The sequence below is a fragment of the Notothenia rossii genome (assembly GCF_949606895.1).
Source record: "Notothenia rossii genome assembly, chromosome: 1".
NCBI classification, from domain to species: domain Eukaryota; kingdom Metazoa; phylum Chordata; class Actinopteri; order Perciformes; family Nototheniidae; genus Notothenia; species Notothenia rossii.
The window spans coordinates 59,600,620-59,620,228 of NC_136912.1; the positions used below are offsets into that span (position 1 = coordinate 59,600,620).

Sequence of the window (19,609 nt, forward strand, 5' to 3'; positions counted from 1 at the left end):
TTAAGCCTATACGTTTAACGTTTATTTCATAAAATAAACGTGCTCCCTGGAGGTTAGCTACAGAATTGATATCACAATTTAATCGGAGCTGATCACAAGTTGTCATGACTGATCCAGTCATCTCGATGAGCGTTCGGGCTGTGAATAAACAACTTGTGTTTTACTTTTAGGCTGTCTGAAGGTATGGACAGCTATCAAAGCTACTATACATCACATTAAGAACGATGAACAAATGAAAGTCGGACACAAATATATAATTTAAATGATTTATTGAAGTTTGCAATGTTTTGAACAGGCATCCACACAGTCACCTACTTTGTAATGTTCGATACCTCCCTGTAAGCGTCACGATATCGGACTCTCACCCACAACCTCACATACGAGTACTGAATGTGCAGCAAAGTGATCTTAGGAAGGCAGATATAGCAAAAGATGAACGTAAACGACAAACGATGTTTCTTTCCTGGTAAGTCAACAATGGGTCCTCAATGTACACGCCCCGGATTCCTATGACGAAAATAATAGAATGTCGCCAGTTGTCATAACTCAACTTATACTGTAACACCGGGTTGCAGCCACAGGTCTTCGCATGAAACGTGCTTGTTCTATCGTTTCCCGGCCAATGTTTTCCAAAGGAGAGTCTGGATTCGTGCCACGAGGTAAGCTGACGTTACATTTTTGTCCATGTCACGGTGAAATGTAAATAATCGGTAGTGACTGTATCGCCGTTATAGAGATGGCGCTGCTGAAAAGACCGCAACACAAGTAAAGATAATGAATACATCCTATTAAAACCTGTGTGGCTTATATGAAAAGTCTTATTAGTACAAGCAGCATAACGTTTCACCATGTAACTAAAGATTGTAGTCAGGGAAATCAGTTTGACATATTGAACTAATAACAAATCACCTCTGGCTGGCAGAGAACTCTCTGCTCCATAGCTTCTCTTGGACGTAAAATCACATGTACATTTTACATTTATATTCAATTTAATATTCCATCCCTCACATACTTTTGTATATATAATAACTTATATTTTGTTTTTCTTGTTATGCTGCTGCAACACAAACATTTCCCAAATTGGGATAAATACAGTAATATCTTATCTTAATTAATTAAGAAATATAACTATTATAATTAGTGTAGCAGCTGACACCTATTTTCAATATGGGTTAATCTACCATTTATTTCTTTAGTTCAATTTTCATCTATAAAAATGTCAAAATAGTGAAAATGTTCACGAGACTTATCAAAGTGCAAGGTTATATCTTTAGATGTTTTGTTTTAGCCTATGTACTGTATGTCTTAATGCTCTTACAGTATATGTGACGGTGTGACTTCCATGAAACTATATTTTATATCTTCCCAACAGACGAGCTGACAGGAAACCTAACACTCTAACAACCACAACATTGCAAAGGCGAGTAAATGTAAATTAAAAACAATTCACAATTTTATTATTTCTTCTTCTTTCTTGCAGTGAGGTGAAGCTGACCTTGCACTTGGTGCCAGTAAGGATGTTCCTCACGCAGGCTGAATGTTTCTCCTTCCTTACTGACAAAGAAGCCCTTGATTTGCAATGCTTCACTAATTGTCATTTCCCTTGCTCCGTAGGGACACTTTACCTCAAGCACAGCGGAAGACCCTACCAGACCATCTGGAGATGCCCCCAACAATCCTGATAGGGAGAGCCACAAATCTGACTCATGGACCTGCATCTGAGTTGCAGTGGTGAATGCCCTGACGCCCTCACATTCATTCATAGTCCCCTACTGTACAGACAAAACACCATCAAGGGCCTGTTGTTGCCCTAACACCCTGGCAATAAAGGAAGCAGTCACATGCTTTGACCTCAGGACAGCTCCAAAGTTGCTGGCAGTCAACCTTCCTTTCCTGAACAAATGCCAGTTTGGGCTGGTTCGCTGACCAGTGGTAGCCACCTGAATTGCCCTCTGTTGCTCTTCAGACAATGCCATGCTTGCCACAATTGCCTCAGGTCCCTGATGCCCAACAGATTTGATAATTTCAGGAACAGTAAGTGTTTCCAAGCTGTAGTGTTCCTCTTCTGGCTCGGGGGAGAGAAGCCAAGAAATTCCTGAGAACCTGCCCCCGAGTCTGTCCCTCAGCCAGTCACGATCTTCGGAGGTAGGCTCTCTTGTCAGCGGGTTAAATTAGTTATTGGTTTCAACAGTCACATTAAAACAGTTACTAAATCAGCTTATTATCACCTAAAGAACATATCTAGGATTAAAAGACTATTGTCACAGCAGGATTTGGAAAAACGTGTCCATGCTTTTATCTTCAGTAGACTGGACTACTGCAATGGTGTCTTCACAGGTCTCACTAAAAAATCTATTAGAAAGCTGCAGCTGATTCAGAACACCGCTGCTCGAGTCCTCACTAACACTAAGAAAGTGGATCACATCGCTCCTGTTCTGAAGTCTTTACTCTGGTTCCTCACTAACACTAAGAAAGTGGATCACATCACTCCTGTTCTGAAGTCTTTACACTGGCTTCCTGTGTGTCAAAGAATAGATTTCAAAATACTGCTGCTGTTTATAAAGCACTGAATTGTTTTAGGACCAAAATGCATTTCTGACCTCCTGCTAAATGATGAACCATCCAGATCTCTCAGGTCTTCAGGGACTGGTCAGCTTTCTGTTCCCAGAGTCAGAACTAAACATGGTAAAGCAGCGTACAGTTATTATGCTCCAAATATCTGGAACAAACTCCCAGAAACCTGCAGGTCCGCTGCAACTCTTACTACTTTTAAATCCAGGCTGAAGACTTTTCTTTTTGTCGCTGCTCTTAATTGAACTATTCATATCTTAGACTGCACTGTAACTTTTATCCATGTATTTTTTCTTTTAATGTTTATTTTATTAGCTTTTCTTTTTAATGACTGATTTTAAATGCCATTTTCTTAATGTCTTTCATTTTTTGTAAAGCACTTTGAATTGCCTTGTGTTGAAAAGTGCTATATAAATAAACTTGCCTTGCCTAATAAAGATTTCATGTGACACATAAAATTGATTTGTTGATGGGAATTAATGTAAATAAATTAACTCGGTCTTAAAAGGTTAACGGTACTCTTGCTATCACTACTCACCGACACTATAAACCTTGTCCCTCATGCTAGCCCTGATAACACCGATAAGCACACCTTCATCTAGGCTGCACTGTTACGTGTCCTGACTTGTAGTGGTTTTCTCTATCTACACTCTTCTTGTCATCTTTGTAAAACGATATCAGACTGGTAATTGACACAGCCATGACTTCTAGTGTGGCTAAAATGAAAAGCTTTGTTAAAATATGCAAGCACGCGAAAGTCAAATTCAGCTTTATTGTCAAAAATTCTACATGTGTTATACATCCAGAAATATCGAAATATCGTTTCCCACAGTGTGACATGTATACATAAAACAAAAAGGGCCTAGATAAACGTGGTATACATTAAACAAAACGGGCCTAGATAACCGGGGTATATATATATATATATATATAATATATATATTTAAAGTTTTCAAAGTGCAGTTTCAGTGCAAGTCAGTTGAAACGATCTTAAGTTGGCGTGACGTTGAAGTCGTGCGACCCTGCTGCTGTACTGGCTTGTAGTTCGTTTATAGCATAACGTTAGCATTTTGCTTCTGCCGACTAGATTTATTATTCAAAAATTATAAAAGTAGGGTTGACATGTGGAGATTATCCGGCTGAACAAAACGTGATCCATCTCTTAAATATGTGTCAACCACAGACCTTATTTCGAGCTATTTTCCAAAATCCTATGGAGAAATTGCATTGCGTTTTAGACGAAGGAACTGGAAGAAGTTTACTTCCGGGTTTAAGGACGCGTCACTGCGGCTCTCTGTTAAGCATACAGTAAAAAAAAATATGTTCACACAGTTCCTTTCACTATAGTATCATTTCTCATTCAGTATACATATCAGCTGCAGGTGTTTTTTATGAAGCAGTTAGTTTGACATATAGGCTTGTGTTTATTTACTTGGTTTATAGAAAAGTAGGTCCACTGGTTGCCTAGAGATAGTAAAGTATTCACTTCTTACATGGGCATTTGAAACAAATCTGCCCCTCCAAAAGTACAAAGCATTATATAGTGCAAAGAAAGTGCTCTCATGGGTGTTGCCGACCACATGACTGAAGCCAGAATTATTTGATGACAGTTCTGCATCAGCAGCGTACAGTTGGTGATTTCTAGAAGAGACTGTCCACGTCGCCCATTTCTACAACCACAGTCTTCAGCTGGGAGTAGTACTCGATGGTCACCTGGCCGTTCTCTCTGCCGAAGCCTGGGGAATATCAGCAGAGGTGTTAACACGCCCACAGCTATTCAGTAAGAATATTTAGTCTCTCTAAACAACAGGGTTCCCAAAGCATTATTTGTTTGGGAGCCTCTTTACTTTTTGTAAAACATTAAACCGCTGAATTGTTTATAAATCCATAAAACAGTTTTGAGAACGAGGTGGAAATAGCATATCTTTCAAGATTACTGGAAATGCAAAAGGAAATCATTTAAAGCAGAAGCAGAAGGAAACCATTCATTCATCAACTAAATTAAAGAGTTTGTCATTTTCAATCATTATTGACGGTAATATATATGCCAAAGCAGCATTTGTTTACTTATTTAGAATTTACACAGCATAACAATGCAAATGTCGATTGCTATAAAACCTGACCTAAATTCTTTTTTCATTTGCCCTCCAAATAAAATGTCAATAAAGTTACAATCAATACATTTTTACAGAATACAATTATAGTCAAGTTGTTTCACACAAATAATTATATCCATGTATGTTAACAGTATGTTGTATCAAAATGTACTAAAGACAGCTAAAAAGCATTCTCTCACTGGGCTTTAAATATAAAACACCACTAGGGGGCGACAACTGTAGTCTGCTCCGATGAGCTTATTAATATATTTTCTCTGCTTTTCTTTGTGTTTTAAATTGCTCCTCTCTTGCTCACATTGCAAAGCTAATTTCCTGTCAGCTATTTTATATCAATATGAACTACCACTGCTATTGATGAGCTGTATGTCTAACAATGACAGACAAAAGTGGTGACTGACCACCTAAACACCCTACCTGACATTTTGTACCCTCCGAAAGGCATCTCCACAGGGCTGATGTTGTAGTTGTTGATGAAGCAGGTCCCTGCCTGCAGGTTCTCAGCCACACGATGGGCTCGAGAGATGTCCCTGCATGCAGAGGAAAAGAACATGTTTCTGACGTTGAGCACAAAAGGGAGTTACACTTCTGTATGCAAGGTGATCACACAGCTCCAACCACAGAGAAGCCTCTGTTGCAAAATGAATTCCAAAAACAATAAAGGAATGCATAGATCCAACCATTTTCAGGAGCAGAGTGTCAGCGATAAGCAGTTGCAACAGACTGCAGAGAAATGTGCAACTCAAGTGTGTTGTGTGTAAACTCTGCTGACCTGGTGAAGACTCCAGAGGCCAATCCATAGGGGCTGTTGTTGGCCCTCTTGATCACTTCCTCCTCTGTGTCGAAAGGCAGCACAGACATGACTGGACCAAAGATCTCCTCCTTCACACAGGTCATGTCATCTCTGCAGTTATCTGTGCATGGTAGGGGTTTCACCAACTAATCGACTAGTCGACTACCTTTACCACTAGTCGGCGCTGTAGGCCCTAGTCGACTAGTCGTGAAAAAAATTGAGGTAAACGAGGTGCTGCAAAATGCTCCAAAACACGTCCGACATTCTTATGTATGGCAGTACTTCAACGAAGATGTAACCAACTCCACAGTGAAGTGTCAGTTGTGTACAGCTGTACTGAAGTACAATACAAATGCATCTGCTATGTGCAACCATCTGAAGATGAGACACCCGCTGCCGGACAGCTAGCACTAGCAGTAATGCTAGCACCAGTGAGCAACGGACCGGCGTCAGCACTGAACAGAGGCAAACGAACAGCAAGAAAACACGGGTCAACAGTGATGCGGATGATGAGCTACGGGATTACTGCCAGCGGACACCGCATATCCCCACAATGGATAATCCACTGGAGTGGTGGGCAGAAAACGTGCACCGCTTCCCCCGCTTTCGAGGAGCTACCTGGCTATTCCAGCCACAAGCACCCCGAGTGAGAGGGTTTTTTCCCTGGCAGGCAACACTGTCACCCGAAAGCGGTCAAGCCTCCTTCCCTCACATGTCGATGCGTTGGTGTTCAAACCAAACCAAAAATATGGAAAGGTGGACGTTATCGTGGAGGACAGCGAATAAAGTGTTGCGCACTGGATTTACGTGGCATTTATGTAAACAAGAGTTTTTTGCTGTCGCGATTTTGGTGAGTCCAGTTACTGTTTGTTATTTACTCAGCCATGTAACACAAATTAAAATGCAGTGTTTAATGTTACTGTATGAGTTCCAATATAAAATACAGTTGTACACCTCTCTTTGTGTGTCTTTATTATGACGTAACGACTAGTCGACTACTATTTTGAAAAATGTGTCGACTAGTAAATATTGGTAGTTGTGAAACCCCTAGTGCATGGTTGGAAAGCACTGGATGTGAAATATGTTGCATTCTGGGACATGCATGTTGTGTAAAGGAAGAGTGGTGCAGTGAAAATGCTAATGTTAGGCTATAAAATAACTAAAACACAGTTAATTGGCTGCAGGTCACCGCCGCTAAGCTAAAGGCGGCTAATGAAGTTCAGGAATCTCTTTTGGTCGCTTGTTAGCTACTGCTGTTTTTTAAAGAAATGGTAATACATTCACCAGTGGAGTATTTACTGACATATTTTTGGTTGTTGAACAAAATGTGACTCGCAAGCTGACTTTACTTCGGGCATCTAACCAAAAACCATTGATTTCAAGGCGAGGGAGCTGCTAAAATGCTAACCCATTTCCAGGTTAAGAATCCATTCCTGCACCACTCTAAAGAGAGTTACAAAATATCGAGGCAACCTGGAGAATATTCCAGGAGACTTACCAAGAACGCAGGGTGACATGAAGTAACCCCCTTTCAATTTAGGGTAACTGGGGACAAAAGGATCTCCTCCACAGAGCACTCTGGCTCCCTGAAAAAAAGTGAAATATTAACAATGGAACTAAGATAAGCATATTAAAACCTCATATATCTGCTTCGAGGTCAGTTGCTATCACAGCTGCTTTATCTCAGATAAACACTCCTCCACAGTTGCCTCAACTCTTCCTCAGGGATCATTAAAGTTATAAACACACCTCTTTCTTGGCCTGGTTGACATATGCCAGCACTTTGTCCAGCTGGGACTTGCTGATCAGCGCTCCCATGCGGGTGTCATTCAGCAGGGGGTCACCCACAGAGATGACCTTGGTCCTCTTCACCACTTCTTCCAGGAACTGGGGCATGATCTCCTTCTGCACATACACTCTGTCCCATTGCAGCACACCTATACAATGGAAAGAGAGCTTTTAGAGCGGTCAAAGAATGCACTTAATCAGATTGAGCTGGATGCAACAGAGGAAGAAAGCTGACCTGTCCCTGTGTCAAGAAGTTTGCCATGAGGGCTCCCTTCACTGCGTTCTCCAGCTCACAGTCTTTGAAGATGAGGAGGGGAGATTTGCCCCCGAGCTCAAGAGTCACATGCTTCACACTCTTTGCAGACATCTCCATGACCTTAGAGACAGGAAACACACGGGGCATTAACAACAGAAGCCTTGGAGAAGTTGAGCATGTTCTGAAAGATTTACGACAGAAACGTTACTCTAATATATTTTATGATTAGAATGGGAGCTAAAAACAAGGGCCCGGTCCCCTCACTGACACTTTACCTCAGCCACAACGCAGACTCTATACGCATTACATTAATGCACACATTGTTCAAATATTTCTTACTGCACATATTTCATATTCTATAATTCACTGCATTCTATTTTGCTGTAATTACTGCTTATCTATCTATATATTGTTTACAGTGTTCTTAATATAGTTCGCTATCCGTGTATTTTTTTTTGATTTTTTGTTTTATATTTTATGAATGCACCATGACATCAAGTCAAACTCCTCGTACGTGTGAACCTACTGGCAATAAACCCATTTCTGATTCTGAGGTGGATAGTGTAAATACAGAGAAAAACTCTTCTGGGATAAAGAATTTTTATTTTTTATTTATTTGAAGTCTATCTATATTAAGTCATGATTTGAAAGAAAAAAAATCTCAGCGATTAAAGTCACAAACTTAAAGAGAACATCATATGCTCATTCCCTGTCTTCATATCAGTATCTAGTGTCTCTGGGACATGTCTCTATACTTTAATGTTAAAAAAGCTCTTTATTTTTCTCATACTGCCTGTGCTTCAGCACCTCTGTTTCACCCTCTGTCTGCTCTGATTGGTTAGCTGGCCGGATCTGTTGTGATTGGTCAACCACTTAGAGATGTCCCACCCCACATTACGTACAATCCAGCCTATTATGTACAACAGGGGTACTCAAACTTTTTTGTTAAAGGTCCACTCGTGAATTTTATACAAAGTCAATGGTCCAGATCAATGTCAGGAAAGTCCCCCCCCCCCCCCCCCCCCCCCCCGGAGCGGAGCAACGAAGTTTCGGCTCGCATGGGGCCCCTTGAGGGGGTTTCCCAACATGTCGTTGCAGTAAATTAAAGGGTGTTTCATGTTCATGTTGAACTCACGCAGCGTCAGACAATAAAACCCTCTCTCTTTTCTCCGTAACCAAATCTTTTTAAAAACAGGGGTACAACGAAGCGGGTACAGATTTGCTGCCGATCTGACGTCAAATCGGCGGCGGACCACACAAAGTTGCTATCAGAAACAATGCCTGACATGTTTTGGACGTAATCTCGTCTTTGTTTACATTAGCAAGCGTCGCTAACACTCAGAGCTAACCTTTACTGAAGAGCACTTGTGTTTAAAAAGCAGAAATACAAAAAAGAACTCACCTTGTGATAAACCCGCAAGAGAAAAAGCATTTGAGCTCCATACTGTTTCAGAAAATGTAATCTTGATGTGGTTTAGAACAGGATGGCGTTTTATCACAGCATAATATAACTTTATCTCCGGTAGAATTCCGATAAGGCATTAGCTCCGCGTCCTCTTTTTATTTTTTTAAAGCTAAGGACCCAAAATCCGTGTTTCTCTAACAGGGCTGCAAAAGAGGTATTTGAGCAGTATGAGGCATGGCTACAATGGGTGATCTGTTTGGTATTTTAAGCAAAAACTCACAGACATGTTTTGTATAGGTATGGCCCTCCAATATATGTTTCCAATATAGCATAATAGGTCCACTTTAATTTACATCAGAATCAGAAATATATATATTTTTAATAATATATATATATTTTTTTATAATCGGACACAGGGTTCGGTCCGGATTGATTTGCAGTTCGGTCCGGAGTTTGAGAAGCCCTGATGTACAATATGTTGGAGCGCTAGCAAATAGAAATACGAGTGTTACATAGTGATGTCAATATGTTACAGAAGTAAACAAAGGAGTCCAATGGAGGCATTTCAGGCGTGTGGGAGTGTGTAGGAGAGAAACTCTCTCCGGAGGGACAGACCATTTACATGTACAAAAATCTATACAACACACTACAGGAGAGGGAAGACAGCATAATAGTGCCTCTTTAAATAGGATAGTTTATTTCAGGTGTGATCCTCCTGGCTTGTATGACACTCTTACTCTTCAGTCAAATTAATAGGACATCATCTTAATAATCACAGCACTGTATTGTTCTCTGTACCTTCTTGCCTGTTGGCACACTGCCAGTGAACGACACCTTGGCAACGCCGGGGTGATGGCAGAGCAAGGAGCCGGTGTCTGGTCCGCCCTGTACCACGCAGAAGAGCCCTTCAGGAACGCCCGCCTCTTTGTAAATCTCAGCCAAGAGGACCGCAGTCACAGGAGTCATTGGAGAGGGCTTAAACACCATGGCATTACCTGAACACAAGAGCGTTTTAACACTGTAAGATATGGTTAACATAGCTGTTTCGGTTCAACGGAAACAAGATTCAAGATTCAAAGTAAGGCCTTTGAATCCATTGCCATATGCACAGTAGCTACAGTGTGGTTATGGTAATGACAAATCTTAAGTCCCAGCCTCCTCCAACAATGCAACATAATATATATAGGACATAAAGCAATAAATAAAACAGGGTCAAATACAATAGTTCACATTGAGGTTGCAAGAACAATGTGCAAGTAATGGAGCTGAAGTAAACTATATAAATATTAATATAATACAATACAATAGGGTCAATAGGGTTGCATAGAATGTTGTTAGTAACCAAATAAATGCAGGAGTCTTTATACATGTAAATAGAATAAGAGAGAAACATATTGCTGGACCTTCAGGCTGTGATGATTATAAGTCTAAATATATAAGTCTTATAACATTGTGGTCACACACACGGTCACATACTCACCACATGCCAGAGCAGGAGCGGACTTCCAAGCTGCGATCTGGAAGGGGTAATTAAAGGCTCCGATTCCCACACACACACCGAGGGCCTCCCTCCTGGTATAGGCGAACGCTCCACCAGGAAGCTGGACGTGTTGGCCTTCAATGAGTCAAACACCACATTAAACACAACACTACCCCTTTGGAACTTTTAGAAAATCAAACTTGTGTTACTGCACCCACCTGCAAGAGTAGCAGCCATGCCAGCATAGTACTCGATGCACTGCCAGGCAATGTCAATATCCACCACAGCCTCAGTGATGGACTTCCCATTGTTGATCACTTCCAGTATTGCAATCTTATCCCTTTTTTCCTATCGTGATTGGAAGGATAGAAAACAAATTTTTAACAAAACAAAACCATTTGATCAGTTTAGTGTTAATAAATGTATATAGGTTTAAAAGGGGGAGTTCAGGTTGTTTGAAGATGGGTTGTATGAGGATCAGTGTGAAACCTGCACTATATGACGGTTCGCACACACCCAGCCTGAGGGCAGTATTTCAGAGAACACAGATAGGGATAACATCATAGAGGCTAACGGGTTAGTTTGTTTGTTTTGGTCAAAGCTTCCTAAGTAAATATGCTTTTACAAAAGTAAAAAAAAAGATTAAAACAAAAGAGGCAAACAATGGCAAAAAAATATTAAACTTTTACTTAGACTGTCTTTCTTTCTTTCTTGGAAGGCAAATGTTAAAGGATTGAAAATTGATAAAGCCCCATTGTATTGTTTAATGTATTGGTGGCATCTTCCACCCAGCATGCCAATAGAGCAATGGGATTTCGCCATTGGATTTCCATATATGGCAGCAAATAAGCTTTGTGGCTAACACAGATTTTATGATACCAACACGTTTGTTCAACAGGATAATCTCCACATATTACCACCACTTTGTGATTTTTAAAGCGTAAATGCAATCGCCTTAAAGGTCACCTATTATGCAAAATCCACTTGTCATGTCTTTTATAAACATGTGTCCCCTCTGTGGAAAGACATTCTGAAAGTTTCAGGAAAAAAGATTCTCTCTCTTTTTGTCCTGATCCATTTATATAAAAACCTGTCTGAAAATGAGCTGATCAGATTTTGGCCACTTTATGATGTCATAACGATGTTTTGTCTTGTGTAAACATTAGCCAATCAGCAACCAAGATAAACCCCCCCCCCCTTATCACCTGAATCTCCTCCTAGAGCACCATTGTGTTCTTTGTAACCAAATGTCTCTCAGAGGGGCGTGGGGAGGGGCTCCTTATTTTCATTAGGGTGCATTCACACCTAATAGGTCCGCTCTCTGGTGCGCACCAGACCACAGTTTGTTACATTGTTTCATTTTTCAGAAGGTTCGGTTTGCGTTCACACGGGCAAAACTCAAACGAACTATAAACTTTAAACACAAGTCATGTGCTCAGAAATGCTGTTCAACCATTGGTCAGACATTAAGGGGGTGAAAAACGCAAATCACTCGGCAATTTCTAGCGGATCCTCCGCCATAGAGCATCGGCACTTTCGGCAGGTTATTCTCATGCTGCTGTTAATCTGGAGATCAACAGACAAAAGCGGCCCGGCATATGATTATATAATCAGACAACGTCTGTTAAAAAACATTATTACATGGCTTTGTTGAATACTCGATTCTGATTGGTCAATTCAGAACACGTGACACGTTGTTAATCCAGAACAGACAGACCGCTGTCAAGGATTTATTGACTGTTGTTAAGGAGGCTCACATCTGTACAAAGAAGTCCGTTCGATTTAACTGTATAGAGTTTGGCTGAAAAGCAAAGTGCATGCAGTTTGCTTTTCTAACTGACAAGACAAGAGCGACAAGAAAACAGCGGAGAAGTAACGGGCAGAAATTCTCCTTTTTACGCAGGGGTCCAGACATAGACATCAGATGGCGAAACATATTCAGTTGCCAGTTACTTTGGCATTAGGGCAGGGATATCTAGATACTTTCCAAGGTTTGACATAATTAATTGTGCTAATTTAAAGCAAGCAACGATGTTTTCAAATCTGTAATCAAAAAGCCGCACGCTATTGAAGTAGTTCTGCCGTTGCTACGTTAGTTCAAATAGTAACAACGGACTAGTTTTCTCAGCGGATGCATTTCAATTTAAATCAATACATACAACTATTTTTTAAATCATAAAATCATTTTATAAATCCACAAAAGCATTTAAATTAATATTGGGAATCATGTTTGTTGAGAATGTGGCCATGTAATAAGCGGGATAATGTGCAGCGACTTGGTCATTATGGGGAAAAGAACACCTTCATGCCGATCTAGATCCCTCCGCTTCGTTGAAGATATCCGTGTTCTTGTGACACGTAAATACTGCGCTTCCTATGTTTTGGTGCAGACTGCGTTCACACCAGCAATGAACCGCTCCAGAGTTCGCAAGCAAGCGCTCCGAGACCATCTATTTTAGCGGACCAGAGTCCGGTTGTTTAGTTCACTTAAGAGGTCTCGGACTGTGTTTCACACCGACCCAAATGAACCGCACCAAGCGGCTAAACGCACCACGGTTCGATTCAACCGGACTATACAAGGCAGGTGTGAACGCACCCTAAAGTAACAGACAGAGAATCAGCACTTTGAAACAGGGCTGAAACAGAGGTGATTATGGGTAATGCTGCAATGATCTGTTTGTGTTTGGAGCCAAACACTTCAGAGACATGTTTTATATCTATCTGAGACCTATAATATATTGATGAAAAACAGTATAATAGGGGACCTTTAAGTAAAAAACTAACGTTAGGCTTTAACTAACTACATCACGGTCGCATGGCTGCGCATCACCACCGCCAAGCTGAAGGCGGACATCACTACAGGGGACGCAATTAGGTGGTAAATATGATTTTGACCTTTTACACAAAACAAAAAATGGCGATAATAGCAACATATTTGTACAAACCCCAATTCCAATTAAGTTGGGACGTTGTGTAAATAAAAACAGTATACAATGATTTGCAAATAATTTTCGACCTATATTCAATTTAATACACTATAAAGACAAGACATGTAATACTTTAAACTTGCAAATATTCACTCATTTTTACTTTGGTGCCGGCAACACGTTCCAAAAGTCGTTCACAAGCAAGGATGGGGAGAGGTTCACCACTTTGTGAACAACTGCGTGAGCAAACATATATTAATCATATCGACAACACCCAGAAATGCTGCCCGCTTCTCTGGGCCCGAGCTCATATGAGATAGACTGATGCAAAGTAGAAAAGTGTGCCGTGGTCTGATGACTCCACACGTCAAAAAACTTTTTTTTTGGAAATCATGGACGTCGTTTCCTCCGGGCTGAAGAGGAAAATCCAGATTTTTATCAGCGCAAAGTTCAAAAGCCAGCATCTGTGATGGTATGGGGGTGTGTTAGGGACCATAGCATGGGTAACATGCCCATCTTTTTGTGTGTTTCTCAGGGACTTCCCTGCTTATTCCAGCAAGACAATGCCAAGCCACATTCTGCACGTGTTACAACAGTGTGGCTTCGTAGTAAAAGAGTACTAGAAATTCTAAATGAGTGAATATTTGCAAAGTGTATTCAATTGAATATTGGACCAAAAGGATTTGCAAATCATTACATTCAGTTTTTATTAATTTATTACACAACGTCATAACTTCATTAGAATTGGGGTTTGTATTTTTAAGGGTTAGTTTTGGATTACCGCCAGTCCAACAATAATGCAAAAAAAAATCTAAAAAAACTGTTGAGGTAGCAGTAGAATTTTAATTAGGGAACTCAAATGTTTGGTTAATTCTGGACCACAGTGGTACATTGCTTAGCTTATGTACTACACCGACTATAAATAAGTAACTCATACAGCCTCACTTCACGCAAACGATCCATTTAAGATTATTTAATAACTCTGACAAATTGAGGTTGAAATCCTAACCCGCATGGCATCAAAGAGGTCGCACAGGACACTCAAAAGGCTCATTATGTGCAAAAATAGGCCAACAGTAGAGGGAGGGGGGCATGTTTGTGCTTTAATGAGTAACTAGTGTCTTACTGTATGCTACTCCGCTCCAATTTAAGTTGCACAACACTGAAACAACACTGGCTAGTTCCCGGACTCACTCTGATGATGCGGGCGGCCTCCAACATGATCCGAGCCCTCTCCATGCCCGCCATCTTGCTCCACTTCAGGTAGGCAGAGTGGGCGCTCTTAATGGCCTCGTCCACCTCCTCTGATCCACAGGGGAACATCTGGCACAGGACACGGCCTGCGCAAGAAAGGATAAATGCAAGACTTGTGGGAAAATGTCAGTTATTTCTGTAACTAAACTTTGGATCTATAAGGCTAGACAACTAAAGCAGGGGCCTTTAAGTTTGAAAGAAAATTCTCACTCGGCTAACATTCTTTTAAAAATATTTTAGACCAAGAAGCAGTAGGACCAGAACTGCATATGGCTAGTTTTTTTTAATCACTTTATCTACGCTACATGTGCTAAGGTTTCTTCTCTGGTGGTTCTTATTATTTCATTCATTCGTTTTTTATGCTTTTAGCATTATATTATGGTTATTGTTGGATGTTCATTATTAGTAGTTTGGACAAATCCATCTGATATTTTAACTCAGTAAAAGGTTAGTAACACCACACATGGGCTGATTTACACCCAGTGATCAATCAGTTTATCTTAACCTCTTATCATACATGATATATTATTGGTTCATCATGTTTTGTAATAATGATCTCATTCTTTAAAGCGACTTAAGTTATCAAAGGAAATATTGTAGTAATTTTTACATTCCTAAATAAGGGAAGTAAAAAAGAAGACACAATATATGCATCTGATTTATATAGAGTATAAAGTAGCAGAAATTGGAAAGAAGTAACTCAAAAGTGTATTTACGTAAAATACTTGGGTAAATGTGCTTACCAGAGGTGGAAGGAGTACTCAAATAGTGTACTAAAGTAATAGTAGAAATACCAACGTGTAGGAATACTATTGTTACAAGTAAAAGTCCTGTATTAAAAATGTTACTCTAGTAAAAGTACTGGCATCTAAATATAATTGCAACTTCGAACAGGAGTCATTTGGGGGGGCTCTTGGGAACAAAGGTTGGGAACCCCTGCTCTAAAGTACAGTAAATGTAATTAGTTACTTAAAACCACTCTTACATGACTACCACTGCAAATAATAATGTTTAAATGGCAATAAAGTATTTCATATTTACAATACAATCATGCAACCTAAACAAATTCAAATTGACTCTGTACCACCGAAGAAAAATAACTAGGGAGTGTTTCTGTTTATAACAGCCTGTCCTCACAGTGACCCGCTACACAGGCTAGAGACCTTTGTAGTGTAGTCGTTGTAGCATGAAGCAAATATGTATCTATGCAGGCCAGCCAGGGTAATATGGAGCATTGCACAATGAGCCAGACTTTAGCCTGCTGTATTTACCAGTTGCTGGTTCGAACACCGGCTCTGCGTTAGCCTGCTGCCGGGGCTTCACCCTCTGTCCCCCCAGAAGTTCAGCGGCTCTGTGACCACCATGGTCCCCGTCGCTGTTCCGGGCAAGTCGAGGGTTGAGTGCTCCATTTTTTAGAAGGAGAAGATCTGCATGGACACGGGGAGGGAAATACATTACATTAAATAAAAACACATTTGCTATGCAGAATATTGGATGGTGTAGTGATTTTAGAGCACTAGTATGCTCTAAACGTCATTTGCTCGCGTGAAGCTAGGACGAGGACATGCAGCTTAACTAGCATGAGGAACAAAAGCCGCTTTCATACATTCGCAGGTCAATATAGTAACGTTGTTACACGAGGAGAAACATGTAACCTTACCGTGTGTGCTTCAGCAGACGGACTGGAGGAAACAACAACGGTAGAAGACATAACGCCCACCCTTCAATACGCAGACAGGACGTCAGCGCTGGACGACAGGACACGCCTCCTTCAAACTGAATGAACTGCCTTTGGACCTTGACCTATGACGCATACACAGCCAAACACAGGCAAACTGAACCTGAACACACACAAAGTCACAGCCGAAATAAAAACAATAAGTGTGGCTTGATATTGAGTAAGAAAAAGGTTTATAGGTTGATAAACGCTGTGAGAATGGGTCTGCAGAGAGAATTTCGCGCGATCCCAACTGTCTTTCATCAGCCTGCTGCACGGAGCAGAAATAAGCAGAGCTGCTGCACTGAGTGTGTGTGTGTGGATTGCCAATTTGGACCAATCAGCGGGGGCTTAACGTAACGGCTCCGCGGACGTAACGTAACGGCTCCACGGATTGGCCCATTTAGTTTTTTTAACAATCAAATGGATGATGACGTCATGATGACGTTTCACCAACGAGGCGTATTGGGGAGGTATTTTCTGTTTTAGAGTTTTACTCGCTACAGGGTGTACTTTGAGGGTTTTGACTCTGCACACCGTTTACATGCAGAAAAACCTTCATAACACACAAGGGGACGGGTAATAACTGGAAAAGCATGACATGTGACCTTTAAAATGTTAAAAAAATCTTCCCGGGGGGGCATACCTCCGGACCCCCTAGAGGATGTGACGTCGACCCCCCATTATATTGTGTATTCCTTGGATACTCTATTGATCTTTATCTTTTCTATTGTACGATTCTCTGGCTGGGGCACCAACTCAAATCTCGCCTAGGGCTGCAAATTGTCTAGAGCCGGCCCTGCACAAATGTAAGTGTTGATAATGATACGTTGCATTAGTTATTTAAGAAGTGAAATGCGCGATCCAACTCCGCCCGTCTGTATGCAGTTAGAGCCCTCTGAAACCGCATTCCTTATTGACATTTCACCTGATATTCTTTATGTTTTTATCCACATTTTAACTACACTCAATCCTGCTACAGCATGCCATGATGTTTAAAAGTGCAAACGTTAATTATTTTGTAAGAGTGTTAAATCAACCAGAACTTTGTTTAGCATTCAGCACCCATCATTTGGTTTGGGCTATGTTGTACACTAGAATCCATCACTCATTACAGTCTGTAAATCTTCCAACAGTTTTAAGCTACACCTTTTACTTTGTCTTTTCACAGGGACAGAGCAAGACACTCTGACCCTCATCAAAGTGAGGGTCGAGAACGATAACCTTTTTACTGGCCGAAGGCACACTGCCAAGAAAGCCTGGGAGTGAGTGACATTTTCCTGGATTGGAACATAATAGATCCGTATTTTACGGCCATGCATGAGGCCATCGGTGGGAGGCCATCCATCGACCCTCCCACCCTGATGGACTCGGCCACTGCTACTGTGGCTTCTGGCAGTGGCTCAACACCGACTGAGGTTGTCCAGAGCCAGGCCACAGTGGAGGATGAGGAGGCCACAGAGTCTGGCTCGGACAGCCAGGAGTGTGTTGAGCCATCCAACTCTGCCGGTCCCCCTCCCCCAAAAAAGAAAAAGCGCTTTGCTACAGGTCCTGGAGGCAGAGGCGGACAAGGAGGAGGACCCACTTCAACCGCCAGCAGGCAGCCTCGGAGGAAGCCTCCGCCAAATTCCTCAGACTTTTCGAGGAACTAGTTAGGAAGGAATAGTGTCTTTTTTTTTGTTCTTTGTTCTGTACTTTGGATGTGTTCATTTATTCTTTATTTATATATGTTACAACATTAGTAAACATATTTAAGTATGACCTTAACTCTTGTGTGGTGTGTTCATATTTCTGTTATTCAGCCAGTGCTCGTGGGTCTGGTGGACCCGAACACCCTGTATGTAATATAAATGTGTAGGGGGGGGGGGGTACAGTAGGGGGTCACTGGAAATGTGTTCTGATATCTGTTCTTCACAGAAAATTCAATACAAATCCTTTATTTATCCCCAGGTGAAATCCCATTGAGATCATTGATCTCTTTTTCAAGGGAGACATGCAGAGCCAAGGCCATTGAGTGAGTTGGGGAAAATAAATTATCAATTTTCTTTAGAAAAATAATAAACGGGTCCCACAGACCCGAACACCATATACAAGGGCTACATCAAGCATGAAGCCTTCTTTACAATTAGACATACAGAAACACATATGTTTACTGAAGATACAAGGAGATCTTTATTTTATACAAAGCTGAATATACATTTTATGATTGTGACCTGGGTGAAAAGCCAACGTTTTTAAAGTGTTTTTGCAACCCAAGGCATAACTGTCTATAGTCATACAGAAAGTCATGACCACTGATTTCCGCTTTTTAAATCTCCATCTCAAATAATTCTGCGCATAAACCAACCGTGTGTAAAGTATCCAAAAATGCAATATCAGGGATGATTTATTATAAATAATATATACATTAACATTGAGGCAAGTTACTGCATGTAGCTCAAACCCTACATAAGTAAAATTGCCAACACATGTCTCTTCTTTCTTTTCAAGTTCAGTCAAAGCATAACAATATTTTATCACTGAACATGACTAAATTTCAACACTAAACTTAACACTTTCTGAAGAGATTGTGTGATGGCCTATTTCACATACAATTTGTAATAAAGATATGGGTCTGTAAAGTCCTTTGCTCTAAATAAACTAGAGCAAGGTGAAATTGGAAATAAGGCATATAAATGGACGAACAAAAGAACTGAGTAATGCATCTGGCCAGTAAATGCATTTTTCGTCGGTGAAGAAAACAAACGGGTAACAAAAAAACTGGCCATAAATAAAAATCCTCTCAACAATAATCATGGTCGTTCAGCTGGACCGGGTTGTGGTCAGGAGCCGAGATTTGGTCTGCCTGTCTGTCTCTCCGGCCCTGTCCACCTCGCTCCCCCCTCACAGGACGAGGTGGAGACCTCTCTACCCAATCTTGCTGCTGCTCCTGCTGCTGCTGCTGCTGCTCCTCCTGCTCCTCCTCCTCCTCCTCCTCCTGCTCCTCCTGCTGCTCCTCCTCCTGCTGCTGCTGCTGCTCCTCCTCCTCCTCCTCCTCCTCCAACAATTCAGTCATGTCTGCAGTAATGCTGAGATTGTGCAATACAGCAGGCCGTTACATAGGCGGATTTTGCGGGGGGGGCAGGGGGGGCATTGCCCCCCCTGGTGGCTGAAATATGTTATATCATTACTAAATCTAAAACTGTTCCAATACAAATATTTTGTATATATAAATATTTTAATAGATGTAATAAAATGATTGTTACAATACAAATCTGAATAATATCATGTTTTGTTTGAAATAATTTCATTTTTGAGCAGTCGC

The 19,609-nt window shown here is 41.0% G+C and overlaps 1 protein-coding gene across 1 annotated transcript; it reads right to left on the minus strand.

Annotated features, from left to right (window-relative positions):
- Positions 1-3,324: 3,324 nt before the first annotated feature.
- aldh9a1a.1 (aldehyde dehydrogenase 9 family, member A1a, tandem duplicate 1) lies at positions 3,325-15,997 on the minus strand (the record flags this gene model as incomplete). The annotated part of the gene is given in 13 exon segments (XM_079693334.1): positions 3,325-4,307; positions 5,103-5,215; positions 5,458-5,599; positions 6,977-7,064; positions 7,228-7,400; positions 7,403-7,415; positions 7,502-7,642; positions 9,726-9,922; positions 10,408-10,542; positions 10,626-10,755; positions 14,529-14,674; positions 15,860-15,922; positions 15,925-15,997. Coding segments are annotated over 13 exon segments (1,509 nt in total). The 3' UTR covers positions 3,325-4,212.
- Positions 15,998-19,609: the final 3,612 nt, after the last annotated feature.